Source organism: Malaclemys terrapin, chromosome 2, assembly GCF_027887155.1.
Source record: "Malaclemys terrapin pileata isolate rMalTer1 chromosome 2, rMalTer1.hap1, whole genome shotgun sequence".
Lineage (NCBI taxonomy): Eukaryota > Metazoa > Chordata > Testudines > Emydidae > Malaclemys > Malaclemys terrapin.
Window position 1 is genome coordinate 170,168,888 of NC_071506.1, and position 27,706 is coordinate 170,196,593.

The following is a 27,706-nucleotide window of genomic DNA, read 5'->3' on the forward strand; positions in this document are numbered from 1 at the left end:
AGGTTCTGCTCAATAACAATCCAAAGCAGTGCAGACCGACGCATGTTCATTTTCATCATCTGAGTCAGATGCCACCAGCAGACGGTTGATTTTCTCCTTTGGTGGTTCGGGTTCTGTAGTTTCTGAATTGAAGTGTTGCTCTTTTAAGACTTCTGAAAGCATGCTCCACACCTCATCCCGCTCAGATTTTGGAAGGCACTTCAGATTCTTAAACCTTGGGTCGGTTAGAAATCTCACATTGATTCCTTCTTTACGTTTTGTGAAATCTACAGCGAAAGTGTTCTTAAAATGAACAACATGTGCTGGGTCATCATCTGAGACTGCTATAACATGAAATATATGGAATAATATGGGTAAAACAGAGCAGGGGACATACAATTCTCCCCCAAGGAGTTCAGTCACAAATTTAATTAACGCATTATTTTTTTAACAAGCGTCATCAGCATGGAAACATGTGCTCTGGAATGATGTCCAAAGTATGAAGGGCCATATGATTGTTTAGCATATCTGACATGTAAATACCTTGCAATGCTGGCTACAAAAGTGCCATGTGAATGCCTGTTCTCACTTTCTGGTGACTTTGTAAAAAAGAAGAGGGCCGCATTATCTCCTGTAAATGTAAACAAACTTGTTTGTCTTAGCGATTGGCTGAACAAGAAGTAGGACTGAGTGGGCTTGTGGGCTCTGAAGTTTTGGTTTTGAGTGCAGTTATGCAACAACAAAAAAATCTACATTTGTAAATTGTACTTTCACGACAAAGAGATTGCACTACAGTACTTGTATGAGGTGAATTGAAAAATACTGTTTCTCTTGTTCATCATTTTTACAGTGCAAATATTTGTAATAAAAAAATAATATACACTTTGATTTCAATCACAACACAGAATATAATATAAATGAAAATTTAGAAAAAAGTCCAAAATATTTAATACATTTCAATTGGTATTCTATTCTTTAACTGTGCGATTAATTCAATGCAAAATTATAATTAAATTATAGTTTATATATAAATTCATATAAATATAAAATTAAAATTAAATCATAATTAAAACTGTGATTAATCGTGATTAATTTTTTTAATCATGATTAATTTTTTTTAGTTAATCATGTGCATTAACTGCAGTTAATTGACAGCCCTAATTTGAACATAACTACATTGTTTTAGGAAAGAAATACCATAGTGAAAAACAGAAGAGTAAGCATTTCACTGCCTATGGCTGAGTAGTACGGCAGCCATTCGGTGACGCTTTGTGCATACACGTCAAAATATTGGACAGCACCTTGACCCTGTAAATCATTATATACTCAGCAAACAGCACAAGGCTGTTGAGTTTCAGTGCAAGCATGAGTCCAGGCTTCCACGCAGGCACAAATATGGTGAAGCATCAGGTGTTCATTGAGTGCAGGTCTCAAACCCCACTCCACTAATGTGAGGTAAAAAGGAGAAGGGGTGTGGGCAGAGGATGGACGTAGCTGAAAAGACATGAGCCCAGATCCTGAGTGGGTGTGAACTAGTGTAGCTCCCCACTGCTAAAAATTAAACATTTTTGGGAATACTGTAGATCTGAAAAGAATGGAACTGAAATAATTATCTCACAACTCAGAAAAGGATGCAAGTAGTGGCACGCCAGAACTCAAAGATGTATGGGAGATCAGTCCTGTATTTAAAAAAAACTCTTTGGCCTTGTAATGAGCTAAGACAAGGTTTAGAAACTTAGAGAAAATGTATCTTCAGGACAGTCCTGTTCATATGAAAATGTTGACACTACTGAATTTTTAAGATAGCAACTCTCACCTGAACTTTTCTCCATGTCAATCATAAATGATGGAAAATCCAGAAAGCTTTATCTTCAGTTTGGAATGTCAAATTACATTCAGTACATAAAGACTTTGGCATTATGAAACATCTTGTCCCTGATCAGGGAGAAGGAGACATTTTTAATGATCCCAAACACACATTAGTAGCATTGTAATATATTTTTCTGCTACCTGGCAGCCTTACCCTGAGAGGTGATGAGCACCTGTAGCTCATGTTGATGGTAATGGGAGTTGCAGGTGATGGGTGGCTGTCAGCGTGGGGCCATACACTACTTATGAAAAGGTAGAATCCTCCTCTGGGACCTCTTTTATTTGAGAGATTTTTAGGATTTAGATTATCCTATTCAGGGTTACTACTGGGAAGGGGTGAACGTAACTGTCATTCTGTGCCAAGGGTGCAAGGAAATAACTATGGATTGTGAGAAACATGCCCCACAATCCTCTTTCCTTTTCTTTCTTTTTTTTTTTTCTGTCTTTTTTATTCTTTGTTGCTATCTGAGGTCAGCAGTAGCCAGGCAATCGTGCTTTACATGTGGAAGGGCTGATGAGGGAAATGGAGTAGGGGCTTGATTCTGCACTCATTGAAATCTCTGGGAAAATTCCTACTGACACTAATGGGAGCAAGACTGACCCGTAGAATAATGGTCAGTTTTTCTCTGAAATCCTTCTATGAAAAAATCACTTCTATATTTGAGTCAAAGAAAAACTGATTTTTCCGTAGCTCAGATAAATCAATATTCTTCTGCCTCATAGATTTTATACATGTAGCCAGCTGAAAAAGGAACTGGCTGTAGTGACTTCCACTGGTACTGCACATGTACATAAAGTGAAGCACATGGTGATTTACATCAGCTGAAGATCTAGACCATCATTTTAAATTGGAAATAGTGAGTTGCTTTGAACATTTGTGCCCATATTTCAGGTTCTTCTCAAAAGGAAAACAAGATAAGAGTTCACAACCGCTTTGGATAGATTGGTACAACAGAATATTCCTGTCAAAGTAACACAGCAAGTCAGTTAGAATCACTAATCTAATTTGCAAATTATGTCCAGTGTGACAGACTCAGACCAGTGGGGTACAGGAGTCTGGCAGAGGGCAAATATACTGGTCACTGGATGAGTAGTTTTCTGTTCCCTGAGTGACCAGAGCAGGGGCTGCACTAGAGTAATCAGGAACCTGCTAGAACCAGTTAAGGCAGCAGGCTAATTAGGACACCTGGAGCCAATTAAGAAGAAGCTGCTAGAATCAATTAAGGCAGGCTAATCAGGGCACCTGGGTTTTAAAAGGAGCTCACTTCAGTTTGTGGTGTGAGTGTGAGGAGCTGGGAGCAAGAGGCGCAAGGAGCTGAGAGTGAGAGGGTGTGCTGCTGGAGAACTGAGGAGTACAAGCATTATCAGATACCAGGTGGAAGTCCTGTGGTGAGACTAAGGAAGGTGTTTGGAGGAGGCCATGGGGAAATAGCCCAGGGAGTTGTAGCTGTCATGCAGCTGTTACAGGAAGCACTATAGACAGCTGCAGTCCACAGGGCCCTGGGAGTTGGGGCCCATTGAATTTTGTCACACCAGGTACAAAAGGCATGCATTGCTGCACTATCCTCTTTTCTGAGGGTGAGTGAAAGCTATGAGGGTTTCTAGCAGCATTAATTTGTACAGAGTTTCACTTGGTCTCAAGGGGATTTGGGGATGGGTTATATTCTAAACTGAGCTTTTGCTGCAGTTTCTGTAGTACAATAGCAATAGCATAATCCAAGCACTTGTTTTATCTCAGGGCAATAAAACAAAACAAAAAATAGTCTGGAACATACCACAATGTGTCTCATTGCATACTCAGCCATTGATCAATAACACAAAACGTGAAGAGTGATTTTTAACTATATATATTTTCATGGCTGCATGTTTGAGCTATACCATTAGCTTTTTTATTATTTTTACCAAATTAGCTGTCCAAATCAAAAAGACTGAGTTGTTTTCTTTCCCTTCAGTTACGCAGAATGCCTTCCTGGATATTTTTTTCATGGTAGTTAGTTATTTGTTTAAACTATAACAGATTAATGTGATTGGCAGTATTAAAGAGTCATTGCACATATGATGAACAGTCCTTCTGCCTTCTATTTTGCTGTAGCAGGGTAAGCATGAATCCACCTATCACGTTCAATTCCCTAATTACTAATCTTTACAAAGCTTCTTTGCAGCCTTATGGAACCACACCATCAAAAGTCTTACTAAAGTTGGCTTTTCTTTTACACACAAATACATGTGTTTCCCAACCTACTGGGAACAGAATGAAATGGCTTCTGAGGCATAAGTACATGTCAAATTAATTCAAATATTTTACTCTTTACTTTTTCTTCCCTTTTAGCCGGACCCTGCCGGCAGAGATATTTCCATTCGTCCGATTTTAGAGCACTGTGAAAACACTCACATGACCATTTGGCTTGGCATTGTCTATGCCTACAAAGGGCTGCTCATGGTAAGTATTGCTTGCTTTACATAGCAGTGCTGTCTAGTGGCTACTCTGGTAAAAAATAAACAGATTTCCTAATGAATAGATGTAAGTTTAAAAGTCCTTGAATAAATCTTTTTAAAACAGATGTGATATTATGTTAAGTAACAAGGGCATTATTAAATAGAACACTAAAGCATTAACCTAATAGGTATAATGCAAACTAAAGAATTTGGCAATCAAAGAGTAGGAATATGAGTGAGAAAATGTGAATTGTCTTTAAATCTCTTGTGGAACTCAGGCTAAGGGGCTGTTTAATTGCAGTGAAGACATTTGGGCTCAGGGCAGAGCTTGGGCTGTAGTACCCTGTCAGGTGGGAGAGTCCCAGAGCTCAGCTGCAACCAGAACCGGAACTTCGACACCACAATTAAACAATCCCACAGCCTGAGCTCTGGGCCAGCCACAGGTGTCTAATTGCAGTGTAGACATACACTTAGGGGCCTCAATCCAATTGAAAGTCACTCCAGATTACTTAGGCCTTGGCTACACTCGCGGATTCAGAGCGCTGCCGCGGCAGCGCTGTGAAGCGCAAGTGTAGTTGCGCCGCCAGCGCTGCGAGAGCTCTCTCCAAGGGGAATAGCTTGCAGCGCTGCGAGTGAGCATGCAATGCTGCAGGCGCTGATTACTGGCACTTTACAGCACTGCTCTCGCTGTGCTCGGGGGGGTGTTTTTTCACACCCCTGAGCGCAGCAAGTGCAGCGCTGTGAATTGCCAGTGTAGCCAAGGCTTTAGACACTTCTCGAAATATCTACCAATACTATTTTGGTTCTTTCTGAATTTCATAATGCTAATGACTAATTCTATGTAACTAGTAAACTTTCTGTTAAACCAAACCTATGTAAGATCTAGCTAACTGGGAAAGCAGATTACTTCTGAAAATTAGAAAGGATTTTAGGAGACATGCACTGTATTTTTTCAGCCAATAAATATGGGACACAATCTGCCCTCAGATCTGTGCAGACAATTCCCATTTAAAATCAGTGCATCCCTATAACTAGAAAGAGCACAGAGTTCATGTTTTTAGTACTCAATTGCTGACAAGTCATTAAACTTTACCATAATATATATATACTTTGCAATGTAAAGGCTGCATGATGATTGATATATACAGTGTTGTTGTAGCCGAGTTGGTCCCAGGATATTTGAGAACAAGTGAGGTGAGGTAACATCTTTTATTGGATCAACTTCTGTTGGTGAGAGAGACAAGTGTAAGCTTGAAAAGCTTGTCTCTCTCACCAACAGAACTTGGCCCAGTAAAAGATATTACCTCTCCCACCTTAATAGTTGGTATGTCATTTGTCTTAATGAATGGGTTGCTTTGATTTTTGTAGTAATTTTCTGTTTTATCTACTGTTTCTTCCCAATTTGTCACTGCTAGCAGGAAACTCTCATTCTTGAACTGTAACCAGATTTTACACATTTTGCATGTTTAGGTTTGTAATATAGTTTCATAGTGTTAGGTCAAAAGGACCATAACTGGTATGCAAGGACATCATTGGCCAAACCTCTTAAGTGCCAACATCAGCGTACAAAATTGTAAAATGTTCACTCTGCATTTTCATATGTAAAAAGTAGGCATTGGTGTTTGCTACATTTTTCTCTGTAATTCTGTTCATACGAGTTAATATGTCAAAGTTTTGTCTGGTTCACCTATAATGGTGTAATAGAGCTGGTCAAAAATTAAATTAAAATTCTGAAAAATGTTGAAGGGTTCAAAGTGAACTGATTTTTGCAATTTATTTAAAAAAATGCAGAAATAAGTATTCAAGAATATTTCCAATACAACTTTCTATTTTTTTATAAAAAAAATTCCAAGAAAATTTTCACATGGTGCATTTTTTAAAAAAGTCAACGAGTTGTTGTTTTAAATTTCATTTTGGATAAAATGACCATTTTTTGACTAAACATTTTCTTTGAAACATTTTGGCCGTCAGTGTAACATTTATGATAACATGAAAGTATTTATTTTTGTGCTCTAGATTCAGATGGTATCTCTGTAAGGAAGATACTCTTACATATTTGAGTAGGTGCTGATTTGATGATCATTGCTCCTTTGTCCTAATATAGTTTTTTTTTGCATAGCCTGATGAGAAATTCATTACTAATTAAATAAAAATAATGTAAGCGTCAACTAAGAATTATAGATTAGTATGAATTTGATCATTTGGCTGCTGAGAATGTTGCTAAATCTTTTCTTGCCTATCACAAACACTACTTTGGATGCTGAGCAAAATTCCATACATGCGACATGTGGAGAACTGAACACTAATACATTCATCCATAAACTTGTGGGATAGAGACAATTAAAGCAACTAACACTAAATTGCAAATCTGCTTTTGTATTTAATTACAAACACATTCAACTTCAACAGTACCATACAGTTTAAATAGATTTTCTGGGTTGTTGCAGATAAATCGTTATGCAAATACCATTTAGGTCTCCACAGATTTAGGCCCCAATCCAGCAAAGATTTACAGACTATTAGCTTGACATGGTATGAATAGTCCCATGCACTTCAAAGGGACTACTCTCTGTGTAAAGAGAGGTATATGTATTAATTGTTCCAGGAGCAAGACCTTAGGGTATATCTAAGCTGCAACTGGAGGTGTAATTTCCCTCTTGGATAGATGTACACATGCTAGCTTTGATCAAGCTAGCGCACTAACAATAGCAGTGTGGCTGTAACAATGTGGGTGGCAGAACAGGCAATCCACCCATGTACAACCTAGTCTGAGGCCCAGCTAAGTACTCGAGTGGCTAGCTGAAGCCACCGCCTGTGCCGCTATAGCTACACTGCTATTTGTAGCCACTAGCTTGAGCAGAGCTAACACACAAACCTACCCAACCTGGAAACTGCAAATCACTTACAGTACACTGGCAACTGTGGTGCTCTAAAAAAAACCCACCTCCACGAGGGGCACAGCTCCCAGCACCGGTGAACTGTCTACACTGGTGCTTTACAGTGCTGAAACTTGCTGCACTCAGGGGGGATGTTTTTTCACACCCCTGAGCCAGAAAGTTGCAGCGCTGTAAATTGCCAGTGTAGACAAGCCCTAGGATAGCATCAAGCCTAATGAATGTTGTGTAACCTTCTGTACTTACTGTCATAATTTATAGTAGTAAAAGTAAACTAGAGCATATGTATCGTTAGCTACTCATTATTATGGTCAATTAGACATTCTGGGTCATGTGCATGTTGTCCCTCATTTACTGGCAGCCATATTGCATGGCTTTCAAAAGGATGTGTGACTAAGGCCTGGTCTACACTACGACTTTAATTCGGATTTATCAGCTTTAATTCGAATTAACCCTGTAACCGTCCACACAACGACGCCATTTAATTCGATGTAAAGGGCCCTTTAAATCGATTTCTGTACTCCACCCCAACGAGCGGAGTAGCGCCAAAATCGATTTTAGCAATTCGAATTAGGGTTAGTGTGGCCGCAATTCGATGGTATTGGCCTCCGGGAGCTATCCCACAGTGCATCATTGTGACCGCTCTGGACAGCAATCCGAACTCGGATGCACTGGCCAGGTAGACAGGAAAAGCCCCGCGAACATTTGAACTTCATTTCCTGTTTGCCCAGCATGGAGAGCACAGGTGACCACAGATACCTCATCAGCACAGGTAACCATGCAGGCTGATAATCGAAAAAGAGCACCAGCATGGACCGTGAGGGAGGTACTGGATCTGATCGCTGTATGGGGAGAGGATTCAGTGCTTGCAGAACTTCGTTCTAAAAGACGAAATGCAAAAACTTTTGAAAAAATTTCCAAGGGCATGATGGAGAGAGGCCACAATAGGGACTCTGAGCAGTGCCGCGTGAAGGTCAAGGAGCTCAGACAAGCCTATCAAAAAACAAAGGAGGCAAACGGTCGCTCCGGGTCAGAGCCGCGGACATGCCGCTACTACGCCGAGCTGCATGCAATTCTAGGGGGGGCTGCCACCACTACCCCACCTTTGTTCGTGGATTCTGGGTCGGGGATAGTCTCGACGCCTGAGGATTCTGCCGATGGGGTAGAGGAGGAGGAGGAGGAGGATGAGCTTGCAGAGAGCACACAGCACTCCATTCTCCCCAACAGCCAGGATCTTTTTCTCACCCTGACTGAAGTACCCTCCCAAGCCAGTACCCAAGACTCTGACCCCATGGAAGGGACCTCAGGTGAGTTTACCTTTTAAAATATAAAACTTGTTTTAAAAGCAAACGGTTTTTAATGATTACTTTGCCTGACTTTGCATTCGCGGTCAGTTCAGCTACTGGAAAAGTCTGTAGCTACTGGAAAAGTCTGTTAACGTGTCTGGGGATGGAGCGGAAATCCTCCAGGGACATCTCCATGAAGCTCTCCTGGAGGTACTCCGAAAGCCTTGCCAGAAGGTTTCTGGGCAGTGCATCCTTATTCCCTCCTCCATGGTAGGACACTTGACCACGCCATGCTTGCAGCAAGTAATCTGGTATCATTGCCTGACAAAGCCTAGCAGCGTATGGTCCCGGTGTTTGCTGGCATTCAAGCAACATCCGTTCTTTATCTTGTTGTGTAATCCTCAGGAGAGTGATATCACTCCTGGTAACCTGGTTGAAATACGGGAACTTAATTAAGGGGACAGAGGTGGCCGTTCCTACTGGGCTGTTTGCCTGTGGCGGAAAATAAATCCTTCCCTGCAGTTAGCCAAGCGCAGATGGGAAATTGGCCCTGAAGTTTTCCGCGTTTGGCTAGCAGGGTTCTTCCCTGTTACCAGCCACGCGGTGGGGGGAGGGTACCGTGATCATCCCAGAGAATTCATGGCGAGGGGGGGGGTCGGCGGCGGGGGGGGGGGGTAGTTTGGTGCCTGCAGGGATCTTCCCTGATACCAGCCATGCGGTGGGGGGAGGGGTACCGTGATCATCCCAGAGAATTCATGGCGGGGGGGGGGGTTAGTTTGTTTTCTGGTGCTGCTGAATGTTAACAGAAAAACCGCAGCACTCTACTTGCCTGAAGGGGCCCAGACAAGCCCCCCCACACTGCCCCCCCCCCCCAACTGGCTGAGATTGGCCAGGCTTCTGCAGCACTCTACAGGCTATGCTTGGTATGTGGGAAAGGAGGGTGCAGAAGCTGTAAAACAATGGCTTACCATGGCCGCATGCAAGCCGAATTCTGTTGCCCAGACCTGTGATCTCTAGCAGCAAAGCCACAAGCACTCAGCATTAAGAGGCAAAATGCGACCTTGCACAGAAATCACATGTGCTATGTAATGTGAACAGTGTTGGTCACCGTGAAAGAGTATAAGCATTGTTCTGCAAAATGTAGCTTTTAAAACAATTCTCTCTTTTTTCCCCTCCCTACAGCAGCTGCAAATTCCTCAAGCCTCCCTCCTCCATCCCGAAGGTTATCACAGATAAGGCGTCGTAAGAAGAAGACGCGGGAGGACATGTTTTCTGAAATTATGCAATCCAGCAGGAGTGACAGAGCTCATCTGAATGAGTGGAAGGAAACAGTTTCAAAGTATAGGAAAGAAGTCAGTGAACGTGAGGAGAGGAGGGACCAACGTGAGGAGAGGAGGGACCAACGTGAGGAGAGGAGAGACGATCGAGATGAGAGATGGCGGCAGGAAGACCAGAGGATGAAGGATGCAACGCTGGGGCTGCTCCGGCGTCTGGTGGAGGTTCAGGAACGGCTGCTGGAAAACAGACTGCCGCTTCAGCCCCTGTTCCACCCTCCCCCCTCCCCATGTTCCGTATCCTCCTCACCCAGACGTGTAAGAACGCGGGGGGGGAGGCTCCGTACACCTTCCCATTCCACCCCAGTAGACAGCCCAAGCAAAAGGCTGTCATTTTTTTAACCTTTTCTTTGTGGCTTTTTCCTTCCCAGCAATCCTCCTCCCAAATACCACCCGGGTTCCCTCCCTCTTTTTCTAATCTATTAATAAAGAATAAATGATTTTTAAATGATAGTGACTTTATTTGGTTTGAAAGAAAGCTGGGGGAAGGGGCAGGGTGGGTTCCTTACAGAAAATCAGTCAGTAAAGGGGGAGGGTTTTCATGAAGGAGAAACAAACAGATATTTCACACGGTAGCCTGGCCAGCCATGAAACTGGTTTTCAAAGCTTCTCTGATGCACAGCGCTTCATGGTGTGATCTTCTAATCGCCCTGGTGTCTGGCTGCGCGTAATCAGCAGCCAGGCGATTTGCCTCAGCCTCCCACCCCGCCATAAAGGTCTCCCCCTTACTTTCACAGAGATTGTGGAGCACACAGCAAGCAGAAATAACAATGGGGAGATTTCTTTGGCTGAGGTCAGAGCGAGTCAATAATGAACGCCAGCGACCTTTTAAACGGCCAAATGCACATTCTACCACCATTCTGCACTTGCTTAGCCTGTAGTTAAACAGCTCCTGACTCCTGTCCAGGCTGCCTGTGTATGGCTTCATAAGCCATGGCATTAAGGGGTAGGCTGGGTCCCCAAGAATAACTATGGGCATTTCAACATCCCCAACGGTTATTTTCTGGTCCGGAAAGTAAGTCCCTTGCTGCAGCCCTTTAAACAGAGTAGTGTTCCTGAAGACGCGAGCGTCATGAACCCTTCCCGCCCAGCCCGCGTTGATGTTGGTGAAACGTCCCTTGTGATCCACAAGTGCTTGCAGCACCATTGAAAAGTACCCCTTGCGGTTTATGTACTCGGTGGCTTGGTGCTCCGGTGCCAAGATAGGGATATGGGTTCCGTCTATTGCCCCACCACAGTTAGGGAATCCCATTGCAGCAAAACCATCCACTATAGCCTGCACATTTCCCAGAGTCACTAACTTTCGTAGCAGCACCTGAGTGATTGCTTTGGCTACTTGCATCACAGCAGCCCCCACCGTAGATTTGCCCACTCCAAATTGATTCCCGACTGACCGGTAGCTGTCTGGCGTTGCAAGCTTCCACAGGGCTATCGCCACGCGCTTCTCAACTGTGAGGGCTGCTCTCATCTTGGTATTCTGGCATTTCAGGGCAGGGGAAAGCAAGTCACAAAGTTCCATGAAAGTGCCCTTACGCATGCGAAAGTTCCGCAGCCACTGGGAATCGTCCCAGACCTGCAACACTATGCGGTCCCACCAGTCTGTGCTTGTTTCCCTTGCCCAGAATCGGCGTTCCATGGATAGAATCTGCCCCATTAACAACATGATCTCCAAAGCACTGGGGCCTGTGGTTTCACTGAATTCTGTGTCCGTGTCCGTGTCCATGTCCTCATCATGCTTGTCGCTGCGCTGCCGCCGCCGCTGCCTCCTCGCCTCGTTTTTCTGGTCCTGGCTGAGCATAAACTCCACAAGAACGCGCGAGGTGTTTGCAATATTCATGAGTGCTGTCTTGACCTCAGCGGGCTCCATGCTTGCCGTGGTATGGAGTCTGCAGTGTTCACCCACCCAGGAAAAAAGGCGCGAAAATGGTTGTCTGCCGTCCGTTGCTTTCATGCAGGGAGGGAGGGAGGGAGGGAGTGAGGCTGTACCCAGAACCACCTGCGACGATGTTTTTTGTCCCATCAGGCACTGGGATCTTAACCCACAATCCCAATGGGCGCAGGAGACTGCGGGAACTATGGGATAGCTATGGAATTGCTACCCACAGTGCAACGGTGCAGAAATCGACGCTAGCCCCGGTACTTGGACGCACACCACCGAATTACTGTGCTAGTGTGGCCGCACTCATTTCGACTTTATACAACCTGTTTCTCAAATCCGAATTATCTAAATTCGGATTAATCCCGTAGTGTAGACATACCCTTATATTTTGAAGTTTGCAAAGGCTGTTACTTCAGGTGTACTGTGTTCCATAGCCATTAGCCAAATACATACCTTTTATTATTTTGGTGCCTTACCGTAACACACATCTCTGCTATTGAAAAAGGAAGATGCTCTCTTACTAATTAGGCTATTTTTGTCATCATTGCACCTTTGTCCTATTGTAGGTTTGGGGGTTTTTTGTTTTGTCTGAGAACCTTAGGAACATTTTTCATCTCATTATCACAAGTTTAATATTTCTGTATGCAAGACAGATACTTTGCCAGTATTACAGAAAATAGAAGCCAATTATATCATTGTGAAAAATATTGGAAGGGTTTGAGATACAAAACTCAACAATCTATAACATTCATTTCAGTTATTTCACATAATTCACTAAGATAGATACACAAAAGGAATTTAGGGACCTAAGTGCCAGTTTAGGTGCACAAGTCCAAAATTTAGATTCACAAAATTCTACTCAGCTGCCACCTAACTCGGTAGTCTAAAGTCCGTACGGCCTACATTTCTGCTCTCAAAGTCCCTTAGGTGGCTTCATTTTTGCTAGTGGACATGCACAAAGTCACAAGTCCTGACGTCGTGCTACTAACTCATGTCTAAGCCTCAGTTGGTTTCACAAGCTAGGTGTTCTCACCTACCTGATCAGGCCCTATATAAAACACAGCATGAGGAGAAGGTAGTGCCTAAGCCCCTCCTTTCTCCTCAGCATTTCCTACTGGCTAGCTTAGGTGGCTCCCCACTCATCTTGATGGCTTTTGCAAATCCCATTCTTAGGCACCAAACTCAGCCCATGCATTGTAGATGGAGCCTGGGCTGTGCATTCCACTAGGCAAAAGGGCACCTAAACATTAGATATTGCAACACTGAGTCCCCATTGTGGATCTAGCTTTAAGCAGCTGACATTGATTATGTACCCATCAATACAATATTTGGGGGATGGGGACTATATGATGTGGCTTATTCATTTACTTGGGCAAAAATTATTTAAAGTGTCTCTGGTGTCTCAAATTGAGAATACAAAAATTTAGGTTCCCAAAATCAGAAGTCCCCTGAAATTGTTGGCATGAATGTATTGATAAATATACACAACAACAAAGAGTTCCATAAGAGACAAATAATGCACAGCTCTGGCAAAGCTCCCTCTGCTGGACACTGACAAGGCTTCTAAAGCCCTAAAACCTCCCTTGGACTGAGCAGGCTGTAGCATTCTCTTTTCTTGGCCTCTCTGGCACATTTCCTGGCCACAGGGTCTCTGTCTGTTATTCCTTCACAGAAATGGGACCAGGAGGCCCAGCTATCCTAGGCTCCAGGACCAGTGCTGACCTCCCCAGTAGCTTAAGCACATCCTTTCCCAGAAGACTAACCTCCTGGGTGCTCTGAGTTTACAGTTCACTCTTCAGGAACACATGATAGTGAAAAGTAGACAGACAGAGATTGGCTTTGGAAACCATTCTTTACATTAGCTAGCACAAGGAATACACAGATCTAGACACTTTTCCCTTTCTCAGTTTCCTTACCACTCTGGAGCATTCTCTGGGCTGAGGTCAGAGTCTTCTGTGGAGTCCAGGACACTTCCTCTCCCCCACCCTCCTGAACATGGCTTCCCTGAATCATGGAGTCTTTCTGATCTCTTCTGCCTCTCTCTCAAAATGACTAGTGAGAGATCCTTTCTTTTATCCTTTTTGCCAGGTGACCTTTGGATCAGCCTTTTGAAGTGATCAAGGTCCCCTGTTTGCTGATCCATTACTTAGTTAGAACACCACCACCCCCACATCCCAGTTCAGACTTTTGTCCTGGGTCAGAGCCATCTTTGTCCAAGGATGCTCCATTCAAATGGATGATTGTCAAAGTTTAGTGACTCTCTGATGTTAGACCTGTGCCATCATCATTTGGAATTTCACAATGGAAGTAAAAAAAACAGCAGAGAGGCAAAAAACAGCCTTGTAATAAAAATGGAGTTTGCAGCTTGATAAAGATGTATGCGGCTAGTTCATAATCTCAAACAGAATTAATAAATTGTACAGCGATTCCCCAAAACAGTACTTACACATTTTCCACATACTGTATACAGCAGTAAGCAAACACAAAAGACTTATATTTGTGTACTTGTAGGTACTTTAAGAGAGCATTAATAGTAGCGACTGCTGAAGAAACTCTTGCTGACAGCATGGAGGTTTCTCCTGTATTGGCTTCAGTTTCTTCCTGGTTTGTGCTCAGAGTAACAGAAAGGTGGACCACATATGCTGTCTTTAAACAGTGTGACAGACCCAGACCAGTGGGGTACAGGAGTCTGGTAGAGGGCAAATATACTGGTAACTGGATGAATAGTTTTCTGTTCCCTGAGTGACCAGAGCAGGGGCTGCACTAGAGTAATCAGGAACCTGCTAGAACCAGTTCAGGCAGGCTAATTAGGACACCTGGAGCCAATTAAGAAGCTTCTAGAATCAATTAAGGCAGGCTAATCAGGGCACCTAGGTTTTAAAAAGGAGCTCACTTCAGTTTGTGGTGGGAGTGTGAGGAGCTGGGAGCAAGAGGTGCAAGGAGATGAGAGAGAGAGAGAGAGAGAGAGAGAGAGAGAGAGAGAGAGAGAGAGAGAGAGAGAGAGTGTGTGTGTGTGTGTGTGTGTGTGTGTGTGCGCGCGCTGCTGGAGGACTGAGGACACCAGGAGGAAGGTCCTGTGGTGAGAATAAGGAAGGTGTTTGGAGGAGGCCATGGGGAAGTAGCCCAGGGAGTTGTAGCTGTCACGCAGCTGTTACAGGAGGCACTATAGACAGCTGCAGTCCACAGGGCCCTGGCTGGAACCCGGAGTAGATGGTGGGCCCGGGTTCCTCCCAAACCTCCCAATTGACCTGGACTGTGGGCTCTTCCAGAGGGGAAGGTCTCTTGGCTGTTCCCCAACCCACATGGTGAATCTCTGAGGCAAGAAAGCCTGCGCTGGTATGATTTTTTCAGAGATGGTTGTACATATAATATGTTGTGTTTATAATATATCACAGTTTTTGAAACATGGCTCCACATAGATTTATGGCTGCTTTGTGTCCTCTCATTATTCACTGCAATGTTTCTGTACTGCACTGATTTTGTATTGCTAACATGGATTTTGTATTTGTTAAATGACCTCTGCCACAGATTAATTTTCTATGTGACCACATTTGTTTGCCATGCTGCATATTTACATCATTGCTCTCTAAGCCTGAGTATGGTGTTCTGGCATTCCTTAGTAAGTGTCTCTACACAGAAGTTGAGTAGACTAATTCCTGACGTTGTGCCTTTCTGTGTGCGCCAGCCAGGTGACCTTCACTTCCATGTCTAGCTTTGGATTCCTGCTGATGTTGAGATGGTTCACTTTACATATAGCAAGGGATGGTAGATGCTGATAGATGTGTGTCCATTACAGTTGGCTCTCTGATATGTTTATAGGTGCTGTGATTGGCATAAGCCTTTTTTTTTTTTTTTCTGGTTTTCCTTCCATAACCTGATTTCAGCTCTGACATTATCAGGCTGAGGACAAGTGGTGCCACAACAAGGCACCTGTCTATTCACCATCTACACCTGTGTTGCCTAAGGTTTAACTCCTTTCTGTCTAATCATTGTTTTTAGATAATTCCTGTCAGCGTATTTCTATGTGAAGAGCTAAACTAAGGAATACACTTCTTATAAATTATTTTCTTACTGCCACTGATGTGTACCATAAATATACACAGAAAGAGCAGGAGTACTTGTGGCACCTTAGAGACTAAGAAATTTATGAGAGCATAAGCTTTCGTGGACTACAGCCCACTTCTTATCGAAGAAGTGGGCTGTAGTCCATGAAAGCTTATGCTCTCATAAATTTCTTAGTCTCTAAGGTGCCACAAGTACTCCTGTTCTTTTTGCGGATACAGACTAACACGGCTGCTACTCTGAAACCCATAAATATACACTCCCTGTCCACTGAGAGCAGTCCCTTGAAGGCCCTTGTGTGTTTTCTCTTTGGCTGGTGCACTGTTTGTCACATCCTACTTTTAGCATGTGAATGCAGAACCATAACTTTTCATGCCAGAAGTAATGATAATACTCACATCTTATACAGAGTTTTTCATGAATGGATCTCAACAGCTTTACAAAGCAGGTAAGAATCATTATCCCATTTTACACATGGGGAAACTGAAAAACATTGGTGAAATTACTTGGCCATGGTCATCCAGAAGGACAATGTCAGAGCCAGGAATAGATCTCAGGTTTTGTAAGTCCCAATCTGGTGTTCTACTTTGGTCATCTAGTGTGACCCATTGCATAACTAGCCACAGAATTTGACCCTGTAATTCCTGCATGAAGTCCAATAACTTGTGGTTATAGGAAGACATCTAACGTTGATTTAAAGATTTCAAGTAATGGAGAATCTACCACATCCTTTAGGTCCCAGTGATTAATTACTCTCACTGTTAAAATTTTGCCCCTTTTTTCCAGTTTGAATGTGTCTCTCTTTGACTGCCACCCATAGAATATTGTCATATATATAATCATCCTGTAAAGTACAGCACACTGTCTTCTCTCCTAGATGTATCGTTTTGATTTGGCCATATTAAAGCACTGTTTTTTAATCATACCACACTCTTATGTGATCCAGATCACTCTGTAATAGTTACCGGTCCTCTTCATTACAACTCCATAAATCTTTGTGTCATCTGCTAACTTTACAAGTAATAATGTTGTTTCTTTCAGATCATTGATACAAATATTAAATAGTATTGGGTCAAGAACTGATCCCTTTGTGGCTCCCCCACAGAAACACACCCTTTTGCTTATTGTTCTCCATTAGCAATTACATTTTTTGAGATCTATCAACTGGATTTTAATCTATTATGTGTGTGATACGGGTTGTGATGGGCCAAGTGTCCATTTATCTCTCTGTTGGGTGGGTGTGGTTCCTCCCCCTAGGCTAAAAGTGTCTTGGTTTCATCCTGCATCTAGGCCTTTACCCTTAAATGGGGCTTGGGAGGGGGACCTGGGCCCTCCCGCTTCACCAGGTCCCAGCCCAGGGCTCTGAGAAGTAACAACAACAGGTTCCTTCTTTCGGGGCGTCTAAATCTGCCATACTGCGCTACTTCCTATCTATGTGCTTCTTCAGTTTGGAGAGTGGCTACTACAGTCCAAACAGTCAATAGCCTAATAAAAAAAAGTCCAAATGAATGGAGTCCTGCCAGACCTATAGGGGGTGGTGGTTGGAGAAGGCGCTGCCTGTGGACTTTACTCGCTCGCTGGTCCGTCTCAGGCTCAGCCTTCTACTTGGATTCCCAGAGAAGAATTGTCTCTCCTGCAGCCTGTCCACCACATTTTGCTTGGGCTTCTGAGCTCCTTTTTAACCTGCTTCTCCAGCCAGAGCATACTTGGCAGACCCGGAGGGCCCTTAAACCCTTCAGGCGTAGCATAGGATTTGTCTGTCCCATCACAATGTGCTATTCTAATTTGTTTTATCTCAACATCATGCAGTACTAAGTTAAATCCTTACAGAAATCCAAGTATTATATAAATGCAATTGCATTTTATTGATCAAACTTGCAACATGTGTTTGGATGAAAAAAGCTATTTCCCATAAAACCATGCTGATTGGCATTAATTATATTTCCCACCTTTTGTTTTTTTTATTGACTGATTCCCATATCACTCATTCCATTCTTTTGCCCATGGAAAAATAGCAGGCTAACAGCTATAATTACTCAGAACATGCACTTAACTTTTTTAAATAATAGAACTACATAAGCATTTTTCTAGATCTTTGGATCTTCCCCACTATTTCAATATGTGTTAACAGCTAACATCAGCAGTCCAGAGAACTCATGAGGCACAAGTTATCTGGTCCTGTTAATTTTAGTAGATATTTTTAGCATCCTCCTTAATCACTGTTGGAATAGAAAATATCACATTTTTACTGTAAAATGTGAATATTTCACCCAGCTTCTTTCCAAAGAAATATTTATTTAATGTTTTGACCTGTTACATTGGGGTGGGGAACCTTTTTTCTATCAGGGGCCACTGACGCAAAGAAAAAATCAGTCATGGGCCCCACACAGCTCCATGGGGAGGCGGAGGCGCAGAGGCTCGGAGCTTCCCCCTGCAGCAGGGCAAGCTGGCAGTCGCAGCTCCAGCCCCACGGGGGGGGGGAGTGGAAGTTCAAGGCTTCCCCTAGGCTCTGGGGTGGGGCCAGAAACGAGGGGTTCAGGATGCAGGTGGGGACAGCGATTTGGGGTGGAGTGCGGGGTCTGGGAGGGATTTAGGGTGCAGGAGGGCATTCTGACCTGGGGCAGAGGGGTTGGGGTGTGGGATCGTGCTGGGCAGTGCTTACCCCAGGTGGCTCCCGGTCGGTGGTGCAGCAGGGCTAAGGCAGGCTCCCTGCCTGCCGGGGTTCTGCACTGCTACAAGAAACAGCTGCCATGTCCAGCCCCTAGGCAGAGGGGCCAGGGGGCTCTGTGCGATGCATGTTGCTCGTGCCCACAGATGCCACCCCTGCAGCTCCCATTGGCCGTGGTTTCTGGCCAATGGGAGCTGCAGAGCCAGCACTGGGGGTGGGGCAGCATGCGGAAATTCCTTGATTGCCCCTGCTCCTAGGTGCCGCAGGGATATGCTGGTCACTTCTGGGAGCTGTGCAGAACCAGCCAGACATCTGGCAATCCGTCGAGCCAGCACTTGCGGCTCCAGCGCTGTGGGACAGATGAAATGAAGCAGTGGGCCAGATCTGGCCCATGATCCATAGGTTCCCTACCCCTGTGTTACATCATTACTGCCAAATGCACCATCTCCATTTGGTAATGTCCCATTGCTAGGATTCCTTTTGTTCCTGATATATTTTTCAAGATTCTTTTGTATTGTCCTTAACACTGCTGTCCATGGAATGTTTATTGATATCCTTAGCTTCCCTTATCAACTCTCTGTATTTCATAACTTCTCATTTATAATCATTGCTATTAACTTCCTCCTTTTTTCCATTTGTCATATACTGTCTTTATTTAATTTATTTATAGTTTGTTTAAAATTCCCTCTGAACCAGGACCACTTTTTAACAATGTAGCCATATTATGTGAGTGTAGAATTTGTGGCAATTGATAAAGTGTTCTCAAGCAGCTTTCAATTATTGTTCACAAACAAGCCCCCACTAGGACTCTCCTTTTTGTGCTTTTGTAGTTAGTAAATTGGTCCATAAGAATTGCAGATCCTGTGCTTCTGAGCTGTCAATAACTCTGCAACAGAATCGTCAATGTAGCGTGCCACCCCAACTTCCTTTTCTGTCCACTCTGCCCTTTTTAAATAGGGTACATCCGGTGATTTTAACATTCCAATGACATGAATCTTCCCACAGGTGTCAGTAATACCAACTAGGTCAAACTTCTTCTCATGAATGATCATTTCCAGTTTCTTGTGTGTGTTACTCTATGTACAAGCAACTAAAAAATTCATCTCTTTACATTCATGAATACTTGAGTGTAATAAATCAAGGTGTCAGGGGATGTAAGTTAAATGCCTGAGCATTTATGCAGTGTGTTTACCCCCTTAACAACCTCGCTTTTTGTTTCTAGGTTAACACGCATGTGATTAGTCTAGATAGCCTGCCATCCAGAAGAGATACTGAGATAGAGGCCAGCCAGACCACACAGCTTCCTCTCACCATAGAAGATGGCCTAATGTTCTACAAAGCCAATCACTCTATTCATTTTGCTTGCTTCCAGAATATTGTGTTCCCTTGCTCATGGGACAGGAAAAATCTCTGAAAAGACCAACTGGACTGGTGCCAATATGTGTCATCAGTAGTGCAGTTTTGCCTGATGCCATCAGAATCCCATGCAGTTTTGCAGTCACATCTTGTCTTAGGTCCAGGAAGACAGCACAGCATCCTGCTGTCCTTATTTCCCTTTCAGAATGTTCTCAACATGGAGTCTTAGTGAAAATGGTTTGCTATCTTTGGACATTTGGAGAGCTCTTGACCATACCTTACATCCTTGTGAGTTGGGCTGAAGAACCATCTTCAGGTATGCGTGCCCACCCCGAAGTTCTCTGTACCATTCTCCCTGTAAAATCTTCAGAAGCATTCTCTTCAACTGACATGCTCAATACCAACATTGACTAGGTAGCATTTCTGCTGGTTATCTTCCCTCTAGGGGCTCATAGATTGTCCATATTCTTCTGCTTCAAGCCATGTAAATTCCTCCTCTTTTTCCTCTAGTCACACAAGCTGCCAATCTTTTCTTTAATTTCTGTGCTTTGTAGTTCCTTTATTGCCAGGTCCTTTCTTTGTGGACTCTCCAATGATGCTGCGCAAATCCATTTGGCCAAGAACTCTTCAGCATCTCTGGTGCTATGCAGGCTTGATACATCTTTCTTCAGGTCCACAAATCTTTTCTTCCAGTACGGCCACCAGCTTGCATTTCATAATGGGAAGTCCCTTCTGTCTTCGGGTAGTCTGGAAACATGACATCCCCTGCAGGTCATAACTGTTCCATCACTAGCCATCATCATTACTGATATAGCAGTGCTCCATGAGAGAAAGTATAGTGTTCAAACTCCCTCCTACCAACTGCCTCCAGAATTCCCCATTAGCATGCTCCTGTTTCCCAGGTCAGAGGTTCAATTCGCAGCTGGCTTGTAAACCTAGCCTAAATGGTCACCATCTTTATTAACAGGGAGGGCTCAAACACACAAATCAAAGGGCCTAACAGCCAGTCACACAGACCTCACAAAGCCCTGGCAAACACCCAGCCTGATCAGCCTGGATATTCACATGTCAACTGTTATGTTCCTTTGCTTACAACCAGATCATTTTCAAAAGCATATGTGACTGAATTTGTTGAGGTTTGCAAATGCTACTCTTCATTAATAATTATACTTACTTCAGGTACATTGTGCTCAGGGCCACTAGACAAATACACACCTTTTATTATTTTGATGCCAACATACAAATCTCTGCTGCTGAAAAAAGAAGAGTCTCTCTTACTAAGCAGTCATCAGGTTGCTTTGGTAATCATGTGAAAGTCTTCTGGCCCTAACCTGTTTTATATTTATGATCTGTTGGTTGGGGGTCATGTAGGATGTTTTTTAATTCTGTATACCCGGTTTGTGTATAGCTATGCTTCTGGCACTCACTTTAAAGTCTAACAGGATTCAGCTTTATTCTGTCTGTATGTACTAGTGATGCAACCTTTTGCAATATTTGCATAGCTGAAGCAATGCTGCTGTAAATACTTAAAACATTTTTGTGAAAATCACATCTCATTTTGGGGATGTGTTGTGAGAATCAAACACCAATTAAGAGTCAGGCTTCTAGGTTGACTGGCTGATATCTATCTCAGTTCTCAAAGGTTCTGGACCCATGTTGTTTACTAAAATGTGACTCAGTATCAGTTTTAAGCATTTACTTAAAACACTAAACATAAAAATCAAGAAAATGTATCCCCAAAGCTAAGCTACTATTGATAAAATTAAACTAGAGTAAGAATAAAGCAATACAGCTATCAACTGTATAAAATCAAAGCAAAATCAACAAGTTAATCTCAATATTGGACTGGGAAAAAATCAAATTAGTTAAATCATTAAATTAATACAAAAAATAGTCCTCAAAAATTCAAAGAAAAGCTCTGTAGAGGGTGCCTGTCTGTTGGTCATAATTCCCACCTAAAGAATTTTATTGAAGTCAATCAATTATAATGTAGAGTTGAATATTAGGGAGATTAAAAAAATTAAATCATGATTAATTGTGTGATTAACAAAATTAATCGTGATTAATTGCTTGATTAATCGCACTGTTAACAATAGAATAACATTTATTTAAATATTTCTGGGTGTTTTCTACATGTTCAAATATAGTTATTTAAATTACAACAGAGAATACAAAGTCTACAGTGCTCATTTTATATTAAATTTTTTAATTACAAGTATTTGCATTGTAAAAAAACTACAAAAACAATTTTTTCAGTTCACCTCATACAAGTACTGTAGTGCAATCTCTTTATCATGAAAGTTAAACTTACAAATGTAGAATTATGTACAAAAAACCTGCATTCAAAAATAAAACAATGTAAAATTTTGAGCCTGCAAGTCCACTCCGTCCTACTTCCTGTTAAGGCAATTGCTCAGACAAACAAGTTTGTTTACATTTGCAGTAGATAATACTGCCTGCTTCTTGTTTACATCACCTGACAGTGAGAACAGGCATTTTCATGGCACTGTTGTAGTTGGAATTGCAAGAGATTTACGTGTCAGATGCACTAAAGATTCATATGTCCCTTCATGCTTCAACCACCATTCCAGGGGACATGTGTCCATGCTGATGACGGGTTCTCTTCGATAACAATCCAAAGCAGTGCGGACTGACGCACGTTCATTTTCATCATCTGAGTCAGATGCCACAAGGTTGATTTTCTCTTTTGGTGGTTCGGGTTCTGTAATTTCCGCATTGGAGTGTTTCTCTTTTTTAAGACTTCTGAAAGCATGCGTCACACCTCGTCCCTCTCAGATTTTAGAATCTGAAGTGCCTTCCAAAAACTTGGGTCTTGTGCTATAGCTATCTTTAGAAATCTCACATTGGTACCTTCTTTGTGTTTTGTGAAATCTGCAGTGAAAGTGTTCTTAAAAGGAACAACATGTGCTGGGCTATCATCCGAGACTGCTATAACATGAAATATATGGTAGAATGTGGGTAAAACAGAGCAGGGCACATACAATTCTCCCCCAAGGAGTTCAGTCACATATTTAATTAACGCATTATTTTTTTAACAATCGTCGTCAGCATGGAAGCATGTCCTCTGGAATGATGGCCAAAGCATGAAGGGGCATATGAATGTTTAGCATATCTGACATGTAAATACCTTGCAATGCTGGCTACAAAAGTGCCATTCTGGTGACATCGTAAATAAGCGAAGGGCAGATTATCTCCTGTAAATGTAAACAAGCTCGTTTGTCTTAGCGATTGGCTGAACAAGAAGTACGACTGAGTGGACTTGTAGGCTCTGAAGTTCTACATTGTTTTGTTTTTGAGTGAAGTTATGTAACCAAAAAAATCTACATTTGTAAATTGCACTTTCACAACAAAAAGATTACACTACAGTACTTGTATGAGGTGAATTGAAAAATATTTCTTTTGTCATTTTTACAGTGCAAATATATGTAATAAAAAATAATATACACTTTGATTTCAAGTAGAACACAAAATACAATATACATGAAAATGTAGAAAAACATCCAAAATATTTAATAAATTTCAATTGGTATTCTATTGTTTAACAGTGCAATTAAAACTAATTAATGGCAATTAAGTTTTTTAGTCACAATTGACTCTTTTTAGTTAAGCGTGTGAGTTAACTGTGTTTAAGCAACAGTCCTATTAAATATCATAAGACTGAAACCAAATTATTATCTAATATTTGACCTACAACCTCAGAGTAAATTATAAAGCTTCCTCCTTTGAATTCAATTGCTGTTTGATATCTAACCTTTTCCTCCTCCCCAACAGATGTTATAATACCTAATAAAAAAGATTGAACTCTTATAGAAAAAGTTACACAAGATAACTCAAGACCCATAGGAATTTTAGACGTAGAACACAGAACACACTCTTATGAATAATTTCATGAGACAACCTGGGGAAACTTTTCCTTCTGGCACCTTTCCTATCTGTACTTTAGGGATGCTCACACACAAATGTGTGCATACAGCCACACTTTCACTTCCACACTCTGATAATAAAGGGGCTGACCAAATAAAAACAAAATAGAAAAAAAATAAGATCCTTAAGATAATGGTGGCAGGGGGATGCAAACTCTTCAGCTTTTATAGTCGTCTGGACTGTCATAGGGTAGGAGTAGGAACTGCAGTCAAGGAGCTAGATGGCGATGTTCTGCTGGCACAGCTCTTCTCACTAGCAGGCCTCCTTTGGGTGGATGGAAAAATTGCTCAGAGGCTGGAGTGGCCTGGTTGTGGCTGTCATGACTGCCTCTCTCCAAGCTGATTAGTCTTTGGAATTTTGGAATGTTAGTCTGCTCTCAATTGGCCTGTTGACCCAAAAGGTGAGGCTTCTTGGCCTTGATTTGTAGGGCTGGAAAACGTTGCTTATACTGCCTTGCGGCACCTGTCACCAGGGGCCTTTGGACAAATCAACTGTCAGGGCTACCTTGGAGCCATGCAACTTAATCCACTCATGTTCAGATTAAGTCATGCTTATCTAGCATCAGTTTGGAAGCAGGGTGGTCTTTAGGCATACTCAGCATACAAGGCTGCAGTAGGGCACCCAAAAATTTGGGGCACCCCTGGATCTTAGTGTCCATCCTTCTGCCTCTTCCTATCCCAGTTCTGACCCTTCCTGCAGGCTCCCACAGCTAGCTGCTGCAGCCTGGTGACTCTTACTCCAGAGGGGATCTAGTAACTTAAAAGTGAAAAAGCCTTCCAGCCTGCCAGACCTATTAGCACAACACTGAAACTGTTAAAGAGCCATTCACGTGGTAATGAAGCCATTTAACAGGCATTTGCCAATCCCCAGGTATATACTGTCAGTTTCTGAATTTATTGTAGGGTGACCAGACATCCCGATTTTATCGGGACTGTCCCGATATTTCCTTGTTTGTCCCGCGTCCCCACTGATGTGCGGTCGGGACACTAGACAAACAAGGAAATGCTCCGGAGCCCGAAAGTGCTCACATGCCCCCCCTCCTCCCCGCATTGGCTCCCTCCCTGAATCCCTGCCTCTTCCCCAGGCTCACCATTCCTCCTTCCTCCACAAGCTCCGGAGACGCAGAGGGAGCGCCGGGCCAGGGTGAGTGAGAGTCCGGCCTGGCCCCGAGCAGGCAGGACTCAGTTGGGCAGTAGGGAGAGTAGGGGGGTGGCCCGCAGGGCCAGGCGGTGGCTGTTCTCCCCCGCAGGCAGCGGGACTCGGGAGCAACCGCTGCTGCAGCTCCCACTGCCGCCGGGGGAGGAAGCGGCCGATGGCCAAGCTCGGCGGCTGCGGCTCTGGTGCCCAGGCCCGAACCCGCCTGGGCCTGCTGCGGGGACCCAGCAGCGCGCACGCTGCCCCCAGCCCCTGGCCAGTCGCGTCTGGGCTGCTGCCCAGCTGGTGCTATCCCGCGGCGGTCCCGGGCCGGAGGCATCGGCAGGCCAGGCCCATTCGTTCCCCTGTGGGACCCGAGTGGGACGGGGGGGCTGGGGCCTGCTGCCCCCACTCCGGGACCGCCGCGGGATAGCACCAGCTACGCTCACTCACCCTGGCCCCGCGCTCCCTCTGCGTCTCTGGGGCCTCCCTCCAGAGCTTGTGGAGGAAGGGTGGTTTTTTTTTATTTATTTATTTATTGCCTCCCCTCCGCGTCCCGATATTTGACTTGGGTGATCTGGTCACCCTAATTTACTGACAAAAACAGTTGTGCATTAGTGTATTGTTTACTCAGAACATGTTTGTCTACAGGACCTTAGTTTAAAATCTGCTTTAAAAATATTTCATTAGTGTGTTGCTGAAGATGATAAAATCACATCTGTAAAAAATCCTTGAAGAGAGCCCTTAAAGGAACAACACCCCTTTCCTGCCAGAGAGCTGGACAAACAAGTTTCCTTTTCTTCACTTCTGACTATTTGATGAACTAGTTCTAAGAAAACCCTCTAGCAAAATCAGTACCTTAGTAAGATATAAAATCCTTTGTTATGCCTAAAATCTTTGGAAACATATTTTTTAAAATTGGTGAAATTTCATACACGTGTCTATTGTTATGGAGATCACACAAAGTAAATTAGTGTCCCTTTTTCTAAAAGCAATGAACATTGTTATGAACATACTAAACCTCTGTGACTGATTAATTTAAAATAATGTCTTTGTTTCAGTGAGTTAACTATGTAGTAATCTGGAATGATTACTTTATGAAGGCTTAAGCGTACATTTAAAATATAAAATCAGCTTAGAAATACTGATTAAGAAAATGTAAAACAGAGAAGAGCTGCATCATGTATTCCATAATATGTAATGTTGTATTCAGCAGGACAGCTGACTTGCCTTTACTACAAAGTTTTTTTGCAAACAGATCTCTGACAAAATTCAGGGCAGTAGCATAGCTAGTGGGGTGCAGGCGAAGCAGCTGCTTCCCCTCATCATGTTTTCAAAAAGTGGGGCGCCGGCCGGCTGGCGCTAACATCCTGCAGGCAAAGGGGAGCAGCACGGCCGGAGGAGCCCTGGGGCGGGGGCGGCACGACCGGAGGAGCGTGGGGGGGGCGCAGCAGCACGGCCCGCAGCGTGGCCGGCAGCCAATAGGGGGCGGCGGGTTCGGCCGGAGAAGGCAGAGTGGGGGGGGGCAGGGCGCAGCATGGTGGCCCGCACAGCGTGACCCGCAGCCGGAGGAGTGAGGGGGGGCGCAGCAAGGCGGCCCGCAGCGTGGCCAGTAGCTATGGCCGGAGAAGCGAGGGGGGGGGTGGCGCAGCAGGGTGGCCCGCACAGCGCGGCTGGCAGCCACGGCCGGGGGAGGGAGGGGGGGCGCAGCAGGGCGGTCAGCAGCCGCGGAGGAGCGAGGGGTGCATAGCAGGGCGGCCAGTAGCCGTGGCCGGAGGAGCGAGGGGGGGCGCATAGCAGGACGGCCAGCAGCCGTGGCCGGAGGAGCGAGAGGAGAGGGGGTGCAGCAGGGCGGCCCACAGCCAATGGGCTGGGGCAGCGGGCACAGCCGGAGGAGGCAGAGTGGGGGGGGCAGCAAGGCGGCCCGCAGCCCTGGCCAGAGGAGCAAGGGGGGGCGCAGCATGGCAGCCGGCAGCCAATGGAGGGCGGGACGGCACAGCCGGAGGAGCCAGCAAGCGGGGGGTGCGGAGCGGCCGGAGGAGGAGCCAAGGGGGGGTGGGCGACGCCTTTTTTATGTTTGCTCCCCCGGCTCTTAGATCCTGGCTATGCCACTGCTTCAGGGTATATCAAAAAACCCGTGACTGACATTTTTTATTCACAAGTTTAATGCTTTTAATTAGGTACCTTCTGCATGTACAGTCTTCACCTTCTGGAATGCAGTGGAAAACATGCTCCATTTTCTTTAGAAAGAAATTGCAGAAGAGTGGTTTTTTTTTCAAATGTCATTTGCTTCATTTGGGTTCAGGGATTTGGCTGGAACGGGGTGATCATGGAGGGGGAGGGAAGAGAAGAGGGAGACAGTGGGGAGAGGGTAGGGCCTGGGCAGAGTGGGTGGGGCCTGGGGCAGAGCAGGGGTGGAGTATGGGAAGGGCCTCAGGTGGGCTGGGGAGCTAGCCTCCCCAAGTGGCAGCTTCACCCACCACCCATGACAGCAAGTAAGAGCGGTTGGCTCCCGCACACACAGTGCACATTGCAGTCTCCTTAGGCAGGGCCGTATTCACAGAGCCAAATGCGTCGGCGCCGCGCATTCTGCATGAGGGAGAGGGTACGGGGCTCTCTGCGGGGAACTGTGACTCTCCGCTGCCATGAGGTGGGCTGGGCGGCTCAGTATCCTTTGCTGTCTCATCCCTCCACACACACCCTGGGCTGCAAGCCCAGGCTACCCTTGGGTGTAGGGGCACCAGTTTAATAATGCTGCATAGGGGCCCATAAATCCTAAGGACGCCCCTGTTTTGAAGAGTGCATTTAAATCAGCAAATTTAGAAATATTCAGATTTTTAATACCATAGAGATCTGTGACCTAT

General features: G+C 44.2%; 1 protein-coding gene and 1 long non-coding RNA gene across 2 annotated transcripts in view; one reads left to right on the top strand and one right to left on the bottom strand.

Moving 5' to 3' along the window:
* The window catches only part of LOC128832747 (uncharacterized), a 113,443-nt gene extending 99,750 nt beyond the window's left edge, over window positions 1–13,693 (bottom strand). The window contains exon 1 of the long non-coding RNA XR_008444042.1: window positions 13,594–13,693. This is a non-coding gene — a long non-coding RNA (uncharacterized LOC128832747). The remainder of the gene's footprint in view (window positions 1–13,593) is intronic.
* Window positions 1–27,706, top strand: part of GABBR2 (gamma-aminobutyric acid type B receptor subunit 2) — an 847,514-nt gene that overhangs the window by 762,023 nt on the left and 57,785 nt on the right. Inside the window, exon 14 of the mRNA XM_054020335.1 lies at window positions 4,178–4,288. Within this exon, the coding sequence (XP_053876310.1) occupies window positions 4,178–4,288 (111 nt within the window). The remainder of the gene's footprint in view (window positions 1–4,177; window positions 4,289–27,706) is intronic.